General features: G+C 51.4%; 7 protein-coding genes across 7 annotated transcripts; 3 read left to right on the top strand and 4 right to left on the bottom strand.

The window, feature by feature from the left end:
- Positions 1 to 94: 94 nt before the first annotated feature.
- Positions 95 to 781, top strand: APUU_51122A (HIT family protein; the record flags this gene model as incomplete). The annotated part of the gene is made up of 2 exons (XM_041706195.1): positions 95 to 190; positions 296 to 781. 2 exons carry the CDS (start codon positions 95 to 97, stop codon positions 779 to 781), a joined length of 582 nt encoding a protein of 193 aa, XP_041558605.1.
- Positions 782 to 1021: 240 nt separating this feature from the next.
- On the bottom strand, positions 1022 to 1749 carry APUU_51121S (HD domain-containing protein; the record flags this gene model as incomplete). Its single annotated transcript, XM_041706194.1, has 2 exons — positions 1022 to 1650; positions 1704 to 1749. The coding sequence occupies 2 exons, from the start codon at positions 1747 to 1749 to the stop codon at positions 1022 to 1024; spliced, it is 675 nt and encodes a 224-aa protein (XP_041558604.1).
- Positions 1750 to 4267: 2518 nt separating this feature from the next.
- On the bottom strand, positions 4268 to 6970 carry APUU_51120S (Rad4 family protein; the record flags this gene model as incomplete). Its single annotated transcript, XM_041706193.1, has 1 exon — positions 4268 to 6970. One exon carries the CDS (start codon positions 6968 to 6970, stop codon positions 4268 to 4270), a length of 2703 nt encoding a protein of 900 aa, XP_041558603.1.
- Positions 6971 to 7197: 227 nt separating this feature from the next.
- Positions 7198 to 7713, top strand: APUU_51119A (CoA-binding protein; the record flags this gene model as incomplete). The annotated part of the gene is made up of 2 exons (XM_041706192.1): positions 7198 to 7282; positions 7331 to 7713. The coding sequence occupies 2 exons, from the start codon at positions 7198 to 7200 to the stop codon at positions 7711 to 7713; spliced, it is 468 nt and encodes a 155-aa protein (XP_041558602.1).
- A 217-nt stretch (positions 7714 to 7930) lies between these two features.
- On the top strand, positions 7931 to 9028 carry APUU_51118A (uncharacterized protein; the record flags this gene model as incomplete). The annotated part of the gene is made up of 1 exon (XM_041706191.1): positions 7931 to 9028. One exon carries the CDS (start codon positions 7931 to 7933, stop codon positions 9026 to 9028), a length of 1098 nt encoding a protein of 365 aa, XP_041558601.1.
- A 1068-nt stretch (positions 9029 to 10096) lies between these two features.
- APUU_51117S (NAD(P)-dependent oxidoreductase) lies at positions 10097 to 11099 on the bottom strand (the record flags this gene model as incomplete). Its single annotated transcript, XM_041706190.1, has 2 exons — positions 10097 to 10999; positions 11052 to 11099. The coding sequence occupies 2 exons, from the start codon at positions 11097 to 11099 to the stop codon at positions 10097 to 10099; spliced, it is 951 nt and encodes a 316-aa protein (XP_041558600.1).
- Positions 11100 to 11571: 472 nt separating this feature from the next.
- APUU_51116S (glycosyltransferase family 1 protein) lies at positions 11572 to 13157 on the bottom strand (the record flags this gene model as incomplete). Its single annotated transcript, XM_041706189.1, has 3 exons — positions 11572 to 11842; positions 11897 to 12535; positions 12610 to 13157. The coding sequence occupies 3 exons, from the start codon at positions 13155 to 13157 to the stop codon at positions 11572 to 11574; spliced, it is 1458 nt and encodes a 485-aa protein (XP_041558599.1).
- Between the last annotated feature and the right edge of the window lie 782 nt (positions 13158 to 13939).

The following is a 13939-nucleotide window of genomic DNA, read 5'->3' as shown; positions in this document are numbered from 1 at the left end:
CCGCTCCGCTCTCCGCACGACCTCTCCCATTCATCTTGACAACCACCTCCCACGCCTCACTATAACCATAACCGCACTTCCACAGTCCCTATACATGTCGGAGTCCAATTACCACCTCCACGAACCGACCATGCCCCTGACAATAAAAGGCGGCCCGATCCATTTCGGCCCCTTCCTCGTCACCCCGCAGGTTCGTTAAAGCTCCGAACCCCAAAGTTCAATTCAAATCAAGGCCATCATAGCCCCAACCCAACACTAACAAAATGCCGAATTGCTCTTTTGGAAATATATATAGGTCTTCCACCAAACCCTGCTGAGTATCGCCCTCGTAAACCTCAAGCCCATCCTCCCAGGCCACGTCCTGATATCCCCGCGCCGCGTCGTCCCGCGGGTAGCCGACCTGTCACCCCCCGAAACCGCTGATTTATTTCTCACCGTGCGCCGCGTGGGCCGCATGATTGAGCGTGTTTATGGCGCTACGAGTTTGAATATTGCGATCCAGGATGGTGTGGATGCGGGCCAGAGTGTGCCGCATGTGCATGCACATATTATTCCGCGGAGGAGGCACGATTTGAGTAGTACGGATGAGGTGTATGAGAAGCTGGATGGAGAGGAGGGAGATTTGTCAAAAAGTTTGAAGGAAAAGGCTAAAGAGCATGAGGGGAGGGTCATGGAAAGGCTGAAAGTTGATAATGAGGAGAGGGTTGCTAGGGGATCCGAGGAGATGGAGAAGGAGGCGGCTATGTTGGCAAAGGAGATGGCGAAAGAGCCTACTGATTAATTGATTGGACGGTGTAGGTTGATTAAGTATTTGTGTTTGGAAGACATACCCTTTCTGCTTGTTGCAATGGTCTGTATTGTCTAATGGTGCGGGTAGGATGGTATCTATTTGGCCGACCGACCGCACAGCGCCTCTAGGTAAGAGAATATAATAGAAATAGACAGGTAAGAAAGAAAAAAAAAAGAAACATGCGTATCGTCAGACATTTAGCCATCAGCGTTTCACTCATGCAGACAGGCATTAATTCGTAGACTGGGATGTTCTTGTCTTCCAGAGCGCCTCCCGCTCCTTCAGCACAGTCGCTGCCCATTCTTGGATTTCAGGAAGATATATCTTCTTTGCGACATTCAAGAATTCTGCCAAATCAATTTCGCGGCTCCGCTCGTATTCAACCATCTGCAACAGAAGCTCCATCTTATCAACGTCGTGGACGAATTGCGCTTCGAGCGTTTCGTTCGCTTCGTACTCGTTGAAGACGGCAAGGATGTCATCCCCAGCGAGCATTCCGCTTGGAACACCGCGCAATAAGGTCCCGGCGATATACTCCATCACAGCGGCCTCGCGACGGGCCTTTTCGGTCTTTTTGATCGGATCGGCGGGGGTGATGTCACCGACAAGCGATTCGGCCATATCATGAACAAGGGCCATCTTCATGCAATGTTGAAGGTTGAGGCGAGTGGCCAGAGAGGGCGGGGCGAGCATGGTCATCACTGACATGCGGTACATGTGGTCTGAGATTGACTCTCCGTTGTTGATGTTGAATCGGCGCCATCCTTCGCGCTTTGTGGTCTTCAGTCGTTCGAGGAGGTGGAAAAAGGGAACCGGAGAGGAAGAGTTCTCTTCTATGGGGTAAGGCAAAGTGGATAGTACTATGGTTTTGTCAGTTGCGGTGAGCAGATTATGCTTGGGGGGTTGTACTGACCAGACTGGGGGGTCCAGGAGGAATCGGCGGGGGTTTCAGATCCCATATTGGCAATGGCAACGGAATGAGAGAGAGAGGAGAGTTTCCAACGGTAGATAGAAATATTAAGAGAAGACAGAAAGAAACGAGCGAATGGATAGCGGGGACAAAAGGAGGAAGGAGGGTTCTGGAGACGAAAAGCTAAAACGGGGTTAGAGAAGATGAGTTTATCGCCGAACCAAACAATGAACGAACGCCGCTTTCTCTCCACTGTAAACAACTCGCCCTCCGCTTTGTCCTCTTCGCAAACCACACTTGTCTGCCCGATACATTAATTATATGCTAGGTATGCAAACACCCCATTCTTGGTGACATCACTGACAAACAATTCTAGAATGCAAGCGTCCAAAACCCCTCGTCCGAAACCCTCCAATTGGCCTCCTCAATCCGCCCACACCGTCCTCATCCGCAATCTCCAACTATTGGAGCTTGATCAATTGGAAGACTGGCCTGGCATCACACTCCGCACTCTCTCGCCATCCTCCCAGAACCAGCGCCAACGCATCAAAGCTATTGAATGGATCTTGTACCGGCTGGTCGCGCTTTGGGATCCAGAGACCGCTCGGGATGTAGGTTCAGTCTTCCACTCAGCCCACTTCTCTTGAAGAGCCTAGAAGAACTGAATGATACCTGCCATCCTAGAAACTTCGCCCCTTTTTCCCTCCGCTGGAACCTTTACAGTCTGTCAACCTGAGAGCTGCTCTTTTCCGTGTATTGTCCGACCTCAAGAAAAATGGCGATCTGGGCCGCGAGGCCATCCTGCGGAAGTCCATGCTGGACGATTGCAAAGGCGAGAAATTCGACGAACTCCTAGCTGTCTTCTCTACAAATGTTCTACGTGGGAGGAAAGCCCAAGACCGTAATCCCGCGATTGAGCTGTCTCTGGCTCCGGGTCTGACTCCGCAAGAGTATCCGCTTCTCTTACCGCTCGTTCTTGCCCACCGCGTGTCGCTGAATACACTCGGGGAACGTCGAGACCGTGTGCGCGATACTCATGACAAGTTCTCGCAGCTTCTTGACAAGAAGAAGGATGAATTGGACACCCGCTCCACGCCTGGCACCCAGGTCACCACCCAAACTCAGGGGGTTGATCTGGAGACTCTCGCCCGTGAGATAAAAGCCAATTGGCAGGGAAGTGTGGAATTTGCTGACACTTTACTCTATGGGGGCCTTAACAGCGGCCGCGACGCCTTCTTGGAGCTGCCGTTCGATAGTGCCTGGTCTCAGGCAAAGAAATCAACAGTTGACGACCTCCGTACCACATCAAGCCGCCCCGATTTGGTATTGGATCTTGAGACCCGTATTTTGCGACAGAAAGCACGTTTACAAAGATGGCACCAGTATTCTGCTTCTCTCAGGAGTTCAGAAACAGCATCACCATTGAAACATACGGACTCAAAAAAGCCGCCACCGCTCGCCTTCCGTGATCACCAAAACCTCACTGTTGCTAGTATTTCTAGATCAGTACGGCAGCCCATTGACCGGAGATTGCCTGCGACAGGCGATCAGAATCTCCTGGATTCTATTTCTGAAGCAGTGGAACGCATAAATGGCCCGTCGCCGCTGCGACAGATCCCGTCAGTGTCTATATCCGAACCAAAGCCTGAGCCAGAACAGAAGCCATTAAGGCAGATTCCATCAATCGCACGACCAGAAATATTTGAACCACCGGCCGAACCCACAGATATTGAATTATCCAAAGAAAGACCCATTGAGCAGAGACCTAGAGGGTCTCACACTCTTATGCAACGCACTCGCAAATCCATGTCCTTATATGATGTACTTCCTGAAAGCCCACCACCGGCTGAGCTCACTCCAGAGGAACTCCCCAGAGAGCCGACCCCAGAGGAACAATCTAGAGAGCCGACTCCTGAGCCAGAAACTAGAGCGTCTTTCACTCTCGCCGAACGTACGCGGAAATCGATGTCATTATTGCCTCCTCCCCGCGAGCAACCCCATCCAAGCCGACGGTCTCGCAAATCTCGCGTCTCTTTTCCTGTGAACCAATTTGACACGCCCCCTAAGCCTTCTGCGGCCGACTTCCCCAGTCGCGCATCGACCCCGCGTGATGAGCTATTCGAAGATCAGGCCGACTACGCAAGCGTCTTTAAGTCCCGGCCACGGATAGCACTGAGCCCTACTACCTCACCAGCGGTACATGTTAGTGCGATTGGGGACTTTGATCTTAGTGCGGATATAGAGTCGGAGGACGGTGCGGATGATCTGGATTATGCTGAAATGGGATCACCTTCGGCTGCGCGAGGGAGGTATTAATATTAGTTGGAAGTCAGGCTTTCATTCCTTATTTTTTAGCGCCTGGGGAATAAGTACCGGGGTCGCATTTCTTTGCTCTAGTCTGCCTCTAATTTAGAACATCATAGAAGCTGAATATAATATAATATAATACATGACCCACAGGCGTCTTCAGATATTGTAGCATGAATTCCATAGTAACCGGCGCCGACTCCATACCTGTAATCCCAAGAACCTAAACGCCTTTCAAGATGAATGAACCATCGAACTCCTTACGTGCCCTTTGTATTCCGAGTGCGCCTGCGCTTTTGCGGGGGAGGGGGTGCCTCTTCAACATATTCTTCCTCCTCTTCCTCCTCCGACAATTCGTCACCAGAGGCAGGCGATTCTTCTATAGAAATGTTCGGAACCCGTCGGAGCGGAGGCTGTCTTTCTTCCACAATCAAGTCTCCATCGTCAGCATCATCATCCCCACCAAGAAGGAATCCGCCGCCACGATCAGCAGCCTCTTCTTCATCTATGAATCCCGCCGGATGCCCTGGGGTCCCTGGCCCCGCCGATGTCGACGCTTGTGCTGCTGTCCTCCGGCTCGCAAATGGATTATAAGCGTCAGGCAAGTGGCCATCCTCATCTTCAGCATACTCCTCCCTCACACGCTCGGCAATGCGCATACCAAACAAGAACTTGCGCCATGTTTGCAAGATCTTTGCTTCAGCTTTTCGTTGCTCCTTGCGACGTTTCTCCTCGTTATCTGCGCGCCACGCATCCTTTACGAGATCTTTATTCTCGGCTGCTACGACGACGCCCTCGATAACGGGGACGGCCATTTGAGAGCCGAATTCGAACCCTGTGACTGCTTCGGCGTAGTCGATCCCGAGCTTTTTGCAGATTCGGGCGGTTCCTGGGAATGGAATGTGCACTGCGCCTCTGGGGACCATGCGCGGCACAAAGCAGTCGATGTTGCCGTAGTCGTTTTTGGGGATCATCCCGTCAACAATGGGTGGAGGGATTATTTCCTGGGTCTGTTCGAAGGAGTAGAGACCCTGAAGGGGCTTTTGGCCTGTTCTCCGGGCTTGTTCGTCGACTTCGCGCTTGCGGAGTAGAGTCACGGCACGAATGGGGACACGCTTGAGAGGTATTGCGGAAGCTCGCGGCTCGCGGCCTTCTTTGTGCCAACTCTCAGCGGTTTGGCATTTGACTACATCGGAGCGACGGTACACGTTTTCGGCTTTGGGGTTCTCAGCTGCGGTTGCGGTGCCCTTACCCTTAGCCTTGTTCTTCCCACCTGGGGTGAACGTGCGGACAGCCTGGGCCCCTGGTCGGAGGGCTTCTTCGCGGCGGAGGAAGCGTTCTAGTACGAACTCGGTGGATGTGCGAAGACTCTGTAGAGTATCAACGGTCTCGTTTTTTGGTTTAGCTTTTGTCGGTCGATTGGGAGCTAGATCTTTGGCATCTTCTATATCATCAACGGCGGTGCGATCCTTGTATGAACGTTCGTAGTTGCGAAGAAGACAGCGAAACCAGTCCAAGGGATCGTCATCGGGTCCTTTCTTTCCCAGCCGGAAACCCTTGGTCTTCCCAGGCCAAGTTCGTCGGCGAAGATATCTAGTGGTGACCTCTTTGGCAGTTCTATCAGCTGAGAAGGCAATGACGTAGCATATTACCTGCTTGGCCTTCTCAGCTTTGGCGCCGCGCGGTTCCCAGGCAGCTTGGAGCTCTTGGGTAGCTGCCACCGCATTGGGAAGTACCAGTGGGTCGACGGAGATAATTTGGTGCGTAATTGGAGATGCTACTTCGGTCCAGTAGATGGGAAACAGGAGATCGTTGTCGGGCCGTTGTATAGATTTGCGGTTGCGCGAGGAGGATTGGGCATCTTCGTCGTCCTCATCATCGCTGTCACTATCTAAAAACCCACCACCGTTTGATTCTGCCTTTGGCGTGTCTTGAGGCTTTCCATTTGACTTCGAAGCAGTGTAGGATTCCGCTTTGGTCCATCCGAATCCCAACGGTTGTAGACTAGCGACAAGTCGAGCTTCAATCGAAAGCGCGCGAAGTAGTGTAGTAAAGAGTTGTGCACCAAGATCGCGAGAGCCTTCCATACGCTCAGCAGCCTGCCGGAACCCTTCAACGTTGGAAATCCGCTCCCCGTACAATTCCGGATCGTGCTCATCATGGTGGAATGAGGCTATTTGCGTCTGTAATTGAGCCATGGGCCGGTAGCCATGTTTTCGGAGCCCCGGTGCGGTGATTTTGAACTTGCTCTTCCAGTATGCAGCAAGAATACGCATCAAATGGATTATGGGATCGCCATTGCTCAAATCAGGCTGTCTGGGTTCTTGCCGCGACGAGTCATCTCCCCAATCGCGTTGTTGCGACGATGCCTTGCGTTTATTCTGCTTCCCCTTCTTCCCCTTTTTCAAAGGCGGCTCTTTTGGCGGCTCTGGCGGCTCGAGCCCAGATGCCCGACGCCATTTCTGCACTTCCTTTTGAATAGCAGGTGGAAGTTTCTGTCGAAGGGTTTCATGGCATTTCGAGTCGTTAGCCCAGTCGTTGCGTACTACGTTATGGGCAAATAGACACTGCACATGGAGGCGGTGGATTAGAATTCGGATTTGGCGTTCAATCTTCGACGGTGCTTTTTGACCTTGCAGGATGTCCTCTAGATGCACCTCATTCCGATCTAGGGTCAACTCCAGGTTTTCCTGGGGGGAGACAAAACTTGTGGCGGGGGCGGCGGAATGGATCGCGTCTTCCCAATCGACCTCATCTGAGTCGGCATCATCGGAGTCAGATAAGTCCTCCTTGTTTTCTTCAGTTATGGCATTGTCAACATCGGTGGGGACGGGGGTTAGGGAAGAGTCGGAGTTCGGTGTTATAGATTCGCTCGAGGCGGTCGTGGTCGCGGCAGCGGCATGGCGTTGAGCAGGGGGAGGATCCTCAGAGGACTGGCGTTTAGAGGGAATGAAAGGGGGCATCCAGCAGATAAGAAAGCGAAAGACGATGGAACAAAGGATAGAGAGATTGCATTTGACGGAGGTGATGTGATGAAGAACCGAGGTTGAGGACTGGAGATGATGAAATCGGGGGAGGGTCTGGGGTATTTAATTGCGTCAATCCCGCCCCTCATTCCCCATTGCTCTGTCTTTCATATTTCGCATCCATATCTACCTCGTTTTACACCACAAGGCATATATTGTTCACAATGGAGGCAGTCAAGCGCTTCTTCTCGTCTCCGCGATTCGCCGTCGCTGGAGCTAGCAATGACTCTCACAAGTTTGGCTACAAACGTACGAAACCTCAAAATGCCATGGGACTATGTATACTGACTCTGGTAGTTCTCGCCTGGTACCATCAACACTCACTGCCAGTGACTCCTCTGAATCCGCGGTCTCCAAGTATTCAGTTGTCGCCTGCGCATTCCTACGATACCGTCGCATCCCCGCGGCTACTGTCCTCCCCGTCACAGACTTCGTTATCCGTGGTGACTCCCCCGGCAGTTACTCTTCCTCTACTCCAGGAGGCTCACTCGGTGGGCATCCCAGCTGTCTGGTTGCAGCCAGGAACCTTTGACAATGCGGTGTTGGACTTTGCACGGTCGCACTTTGAAGCGGTCATAGCCGGCGATGGAGGCCGCGGATCGGAGGGATGGTGTGTGCTAGTGGATGGAGAAGAGGGATTAGAGGCCGCTGGCGTAAACTGGACAAGCCAGAGATTGTAAATTCATAATTCCAGCGGTGTAAACCCCCGATGTTGAGGGTTGTTGGGAAGATGTTAATTTGGTGGCTGGGATTCGCTGGATTTCTTCACTTCTTCAGTTTTGGGGAAACTCCGCCCTTTCAATTTCTCACCTCCCTGTCTCACCGTCTCAATCTTTCCTCTTTTTAACCACCTGTCTACATCTCATGAATTAATGAATCAACGAATAAACTATTTTGATGATAATGCCGTCTTCGTCTTTCCTCTTCGACTCACCTATCCCTCCACAGCTTGATCTCGTCGGCGCCCCGTCTCCTCTCTTCCAGGTTCCACCAACGCCTTCAGCTTCGTCCGCTCTATATCACTCAATATCCGTTTCCCAGCGCAAAAGATGCCGCCCAGAGTTGGATCGCGGTCGAGTGAATGTGCTCCAAACGCCGCCTCATCGTCCGCCACCACCAGTGAACGACTTCTTCGCCGACCTCGACGAGTCCTATGATCACGAGGACCATGATTTTCACCGACCCAGTCGCTATTGCGACTACCCACAAACTCCTCTTGACGCAAGCCTTACAGACACCGGCAAGGAACCTGATGACTTTCGTCGGAAACGTTGTCGTCGAGAGGACCCTTCCCTAGTCATTGCTGCATCACCCTCGGGTATAGACGAAAAGGCTATGGCACCTGAGCAAATGCCGACCGAAGCTAGGCCGGTGCGCTGGAGCCGCGCTGTCCTGAACGTGGTGGGGAAAGTCTGGGATTTCTGCTGGTCTGGGCCTTTTCGCGGATTCTATGCTGGTGGTGGTCGAGGGTATCCGCTTGACCCTCCACACCCTCCTCCTGGAGAAACTCAACAAACCTACACACCCACATCCTATCCTCCCCGGCCTTCATCCTCATCGGCACTTCCTCCAGCCACTGAGAAAAGCATAGTCTCCGTACCGGGCGAGTATCCGCTCGAGACCAGAGAGGACGCACTCCACGGGAGCTGGGTCATGGTTTCCCCAAGCGAAGTTGCCGGGAGTTATAACAGCCCTTCTACTCGGCCCCGTTCGCGAAAATGCCATGTGCCTCGTAATCGTGTGGTCCATCGCCGGACGCCATCTAAACGATCACTTGCACCCCATCCTAGCCCGACTTTTTCGGCTCCTGCAAAGCCGCACGAAAGCCCAGTCTCGGTGGAAACACAGCGTTACCTTGCAAAACAACGGCGAATGGAACGCGAAGAGGACGCCAGCTTGCGCCGCTTAAATAGTCAGTTACAAGCCATGATCCAGGAAGGAAAGCAGGCGCTTGGGACTCGCGTGGAGATCGACGACATGGACATGGAAGATTGAAAATCATTGTTATCCTCTTATACCCGACACTCTCTCATGCACTTTATATCCTTGTTCTTTCGTTTTACTGTACTGCTTATTTCCAGCCCTTGATGACCGATGACGAGACATGAACATGACAGCCAACAATACTTTATTCCTACTCTATATGATAATCCCAGTGATAGCTAGCGATAGCAATGACCTCGCACGAGAATGAATCCAAACCTCAATATCAGCATGAATATGAACATGAACAAGCCACTCCATCCCATCCTACTTTATCCCGCCAATAGTTCTCAGTCTCTCACCCCCCTCTCACCCCATCAGTTTACCCACTGGCTCTCCTCCCACTTTCAGGCCCTCTACAATCGGCTTAACCAATCCACCACCCGCTGCCGCTCCCAACAAAGTCGAACCCTCAAGACGTTTGTCCTGTATTCCAAGTTAGCCAAGCCACGCGGTTCGCATCCGCTCTCACTGAACGGAAGAAGATGTGAGATTTGAAGATAGGGGGAAACAAACCACTTGTACTGGGGCCGCCATCCCAACGGACACAAGCAGGGAAATGATGATGGCAGGGAGGGAGAGCTTCATTGTTGTGGTCTTTGGTTTGTTTGTAGTTTGTAGTTTGGGTCTGTTTTGGCTTGGGTAGTGTTGGGCTCGATTTCTTTTTGATGAGAATAGTGGGTAGTAGTCTGCAAATAGAGATAACGTGGTACTTGGGTGATTTATATCATCCCTTGAGTAAAACGCGAGAGATCTTTGTTTTATGCAGGGATGAGTGGGACCCCTTGTGCTTCATTCTCGCGCACCGCGTCCCGCATTCCTTATCTCGTGGCTTCGGCATCAGAGTCTGTTACAGATGCGCGATTTTAAATGAGAGGAGGGCTTGTTTAAGCTTTACGTTAGTCTGGTTTGCTGCGGTATTTCGGTGTTTGGCATGCGCTGATGCGGCAGTTAATGGATAGATTGTATGGATTGTATACACCAGCACCATGGAGATTACTATGCTAGGGGCTTCGGCTCATATAACTCTCAAGACCCCAATAGCCAGTCGGCAGTCACACACGTAAGACCAAAACAAAATCACTGATTATCAAACGGCAACCCAGCCCCCTTCCTAATCGCCCCATACACACCCGCAATGTCCCCCTTCTCGCCCTTCTCCTCCTTCACAACCTTCAAATAATCATCCGTCACCTTCACACTGGGCAGCGTCAATCCCGCGCCCCCCGCCAGATTCGCCGCATGCCTCAAATCCTTCCTCGCCAAATCAACCGCGAAAAGCGGCTCTTCGCGCTTAAAGTAGTCCCCGCTCGTCATGCGCTCTGCATACTTCGCAAACGGGCCGGGGAACATCGTAGACACCCACTGCTTGTAAGCAACGGTGCCCAGCCCTGATTTTTCAGCCGCTACCAAGCCCTCGGCGAGTGTTTCGACTGTGTTGAGGATGAATGTGTTGCCGAGGACTTTCATTAGAGAAGCCCGGCCTACATCGTTGGCGCTCTCGGGGCCGAGATCTAATACGGCCTTTGAGGTTACGCCTACAAGGAACGGCTGGATGCGGTTTATGGCGTCTGGAGAGCCGGCAGGTACAACGACCATTTGGCCTGCATCTGCGGCATTGGGTGCACCGAAGACAGGGCAGGCGATGAAGGTTGCGCCGTGGGAGGCGAGGGTGGAATGTGTGCGTCTAGATGTGTCTGGGTGAACGGTTGAGCAGTCGACAATGATTTTGTCTTTGATAGTGAGACTAGCGTCCGAGGTAATGGTGTTGATGATCTGGTCGAGAGCTGCATCGTCGCCAACGCAGATGAAGGTGATGGAGGCGTCCTTGACGGCTGCGGGGAGCGATGACGCAGCGATGGCAGATTGGGGTTTCTCGGAGGTGAGAGACGCTGCGAAAGCCTCTGCCTTGGAGGTTGTCCTGTTGTATAGGATCAGAGGTGATTGCTGGGGACCTTTCAGGGCAATGTTTCGGCTCATTCCCTGGGCTTTCTTAGCAACTCAACTGGTACGTATGGAGGGGCAGTTGGCTTACCCGGCCGATGTTCCCAAGGCCAATCCAGGCCACTGTTTCCGAGGCCATGTTTGGAAGCTGTTATTGAAACGGTCAAATTCTAGTATACTAATGGCGATAATGAATATTGGTCAAATTGATGAAGTCGCAAGATAGGCTGACCTTTCTTTTGTTGCGGTTTACGGTAGTTAACTAGACATTAACCGGAGTTGCTTACGAACAAGGAACCCAACTTGAGTCATGATTGATCATCTCTCTACTCCACAATGGTCCGTCCAGAAGCTTGTTTTTGAGTCAGGACCTGTTTGACAATCTAGCTTCACCATATACCTACATTCCTAGTCTTGGGCTCGCCTTTGGAACTAAGCTATGGCAGGTTTTGTGCGGTCGTGAAGGTCGCCGATATCGTCCGAAGCTGTATACAGAGGGAACTGGGTACGGTTAGAATAAAGACAAATGATTCAGTCAGCCGTAGCTGTGATAGAATTAGAACTATGGTGGTATCTGGAAAGAGTACATAAAAAAACACAAATAAACCAAGTTATCCTTGCATCAATTCAATGAGCTTCTCGCACGCCACGACTCGTCCTTCCACAGGCCCGAGCTTTGACGCAATCGCCTTCGCTTTCTCTTGCATGGTGGATGACTCCTCACTATCCAGGACACGGAGGAATGCATCACCTAGTTCGGGTCCATTGATCGCAGGTGCAGTCTTTTTGCTTCCCCAAATTCCCACACCCAAGTACTCAACGCGCGCTGCGTATTCGTATGTGTCGTACCACACAGGGATCACGATCTGTGGTACACCAGCCCTAAATGGATATTAGCGAGCGCTCTAACCTAAATTCAATTCAAGCCCGACTTACCGAATAGCTTCGTTGTATGAGTTTGCCCCTCCATGGTGAACCATGCAGCATATATGTCCGCTCTGGAGAATACAAATCGGCTCGACAGGCAGCCATTCCTCCACACGAACACGCCCAGCAGTCACTTCAGTGAATATACTCTTCAGAGCCATAGGTACCCAATCTGCATCCCCGTTATCACGGTCAACTTTCAGCTTCCAAAGCACCTGAACGTCCGGCCTAGCATCCAGCAGCCTGCGTACTCCGTGGGCGAAATTCCTCGCCTGCTCGCTATTGAAGCACACATTGGATCCGAAATTCACCAGAATCGTAGGTCTCTGGGATAGCCATTTAGCTATTTCCGGGCTTTCTTCACTGATAGGGCGATAGGGACGCAGGATTGGACCGCAACGTGTAATGTAGCTTGGAACAAAGCACGGGAAATCGATTTCCGCGTGGGAAGCCAACAGCAGTGGGATTGGGTTTCCTTCACTGGCTGCCATGACTGGGTAGGGTCCCTCAATGCCTTCGGCGTGACGACGATCATTGATTGTCTTGATAGCGGGTGACCTCACCATTTTGATTGCCGCATTGAGAGCGAGAAGGGCATTCGGTAAGATGTATTTCCAGGGGACTGGGAATGGGTATCCAGAACTGAGACTGTTGACGGGCGTTAGCATGAGGGATACGCAAAGATGAACACAGGTGTTCGTTCGGTATCTAACCGCACTTACATTGGGTATTTCCAAAGATTGCCTAGCATGGGCTGTAGAACGTGGTCCTTGGCAGTATTGGGACTCAACACCGCGTACTTGCAACCGAGTTGGCGACACGCATCGATGGCCTGGGCGAGAAGCGGTTCCACAACGACAATCGATGGCTGCACTTGCGTGATGATCTCAACACATCTCTGGTAAACTGCGATGTATTCATCACCAGTCCAAGGTGCCATGAACTCAAACAATTTCGAATACGAATCAAGAGCGCCAAAGAACCCGATCTGGTGAGCGGCAAAAGAGTCACTGAGTGGCATTGATGACGTTGCAGCGTCGACCATGCACCGGCCTGGGAGAGAGTGGAAGATTGCTGCTGTGGTGGATGCGGACTGTGTTAGAGCAGCAGCTTGGGAATTCAGCTGGGATACGGCATTTTCTAGTTGCGGAAATGAGGCGATATGAACTGTGTATGACTGTCGGATGAGGAACTCATGGGCAACAGTTAGAACTGCCGTAGCCTGTCCTAGCTCTTTGTTGGTCAAGAATAACACTGTCTGGGTCGCCATTGTAAATGTTGGAGTGGGATGAAAAAGAGAGAAGTGGAGGCAGGTGGGATGTTTTATAGGGGCATTAATGGCAGTGAATGTAAATTAGTTGTGTTATGCATTTGCAGTGTGCTATTGGATAGCATCTAGTGAATCCGTCTAAGGTTAGGGCCGATTTCAAGTAGCTGAAAGGCATAAGGCAGAATATTCACTTCAGAGCCTCATAAGTTAGGCGCACAATCCTTGGCTGGCTTAAGTAGAGGATACATAGGGTATTTTGGTTGCTTCTTGCTGTTTGGAAATCATCGTACATTTTGCATTAGCATGGTGGCATCTCATGGGTGCACAAATGCCAAGGCCGTCTCAGGTATGTACGATTTTGGTGTGTTTAGATGGGGTGTAGTTAAGTACCTACAGTGTCCTACGAGCTTTTTCCTTTATTTAGATAACTAGTGGTCAGTTGGCATTGAATCCAGCAATGTAAAATATCGCAGTTTGCTATGAAAAGAGCCAGGAGTACTCCAGATAGCCCTAACAAACAGGCACCTGTATGAGAGTGTGACAAGAACAATATCTTAAGTCTGAAACAGACAGGTAATGGTCACAGATTAAATGATCCAATATCGTCAAAATCAAACCCTATACTGTCTAACGGTCTCTGTCGTCAGCCTTGACACTGACTCTCCATCTTTCGTGCACTGGTTTAGAACAGCCTCGGCCCCATCTGCAAGAAGCCACAGGTTCGATATCCTCTAGGGCTCATCGTACTGGTTAGATTACCAGAGTTAGATCTCATTTTTCCA

This window comes from Aspergillus puulaauensis, chromosome 5, assembly GCF_016861865.1.
Source record: "Aspergillus puulaauensis MK2 DNA, chromosome 5, nearly complete sequence".
In the NCBI taxonomy this organism is placed as follows: domain Eukaryota; kingdom Fungi; phylum Ascomycota; class Eurotiomycetes; order Eurotiales; family Aspergillaceae; genus Aspergillus; species Aspergillus puulaauensis.
This window is presented reverse-complemented; position numbering and strand designations above follow the sequence as displayed.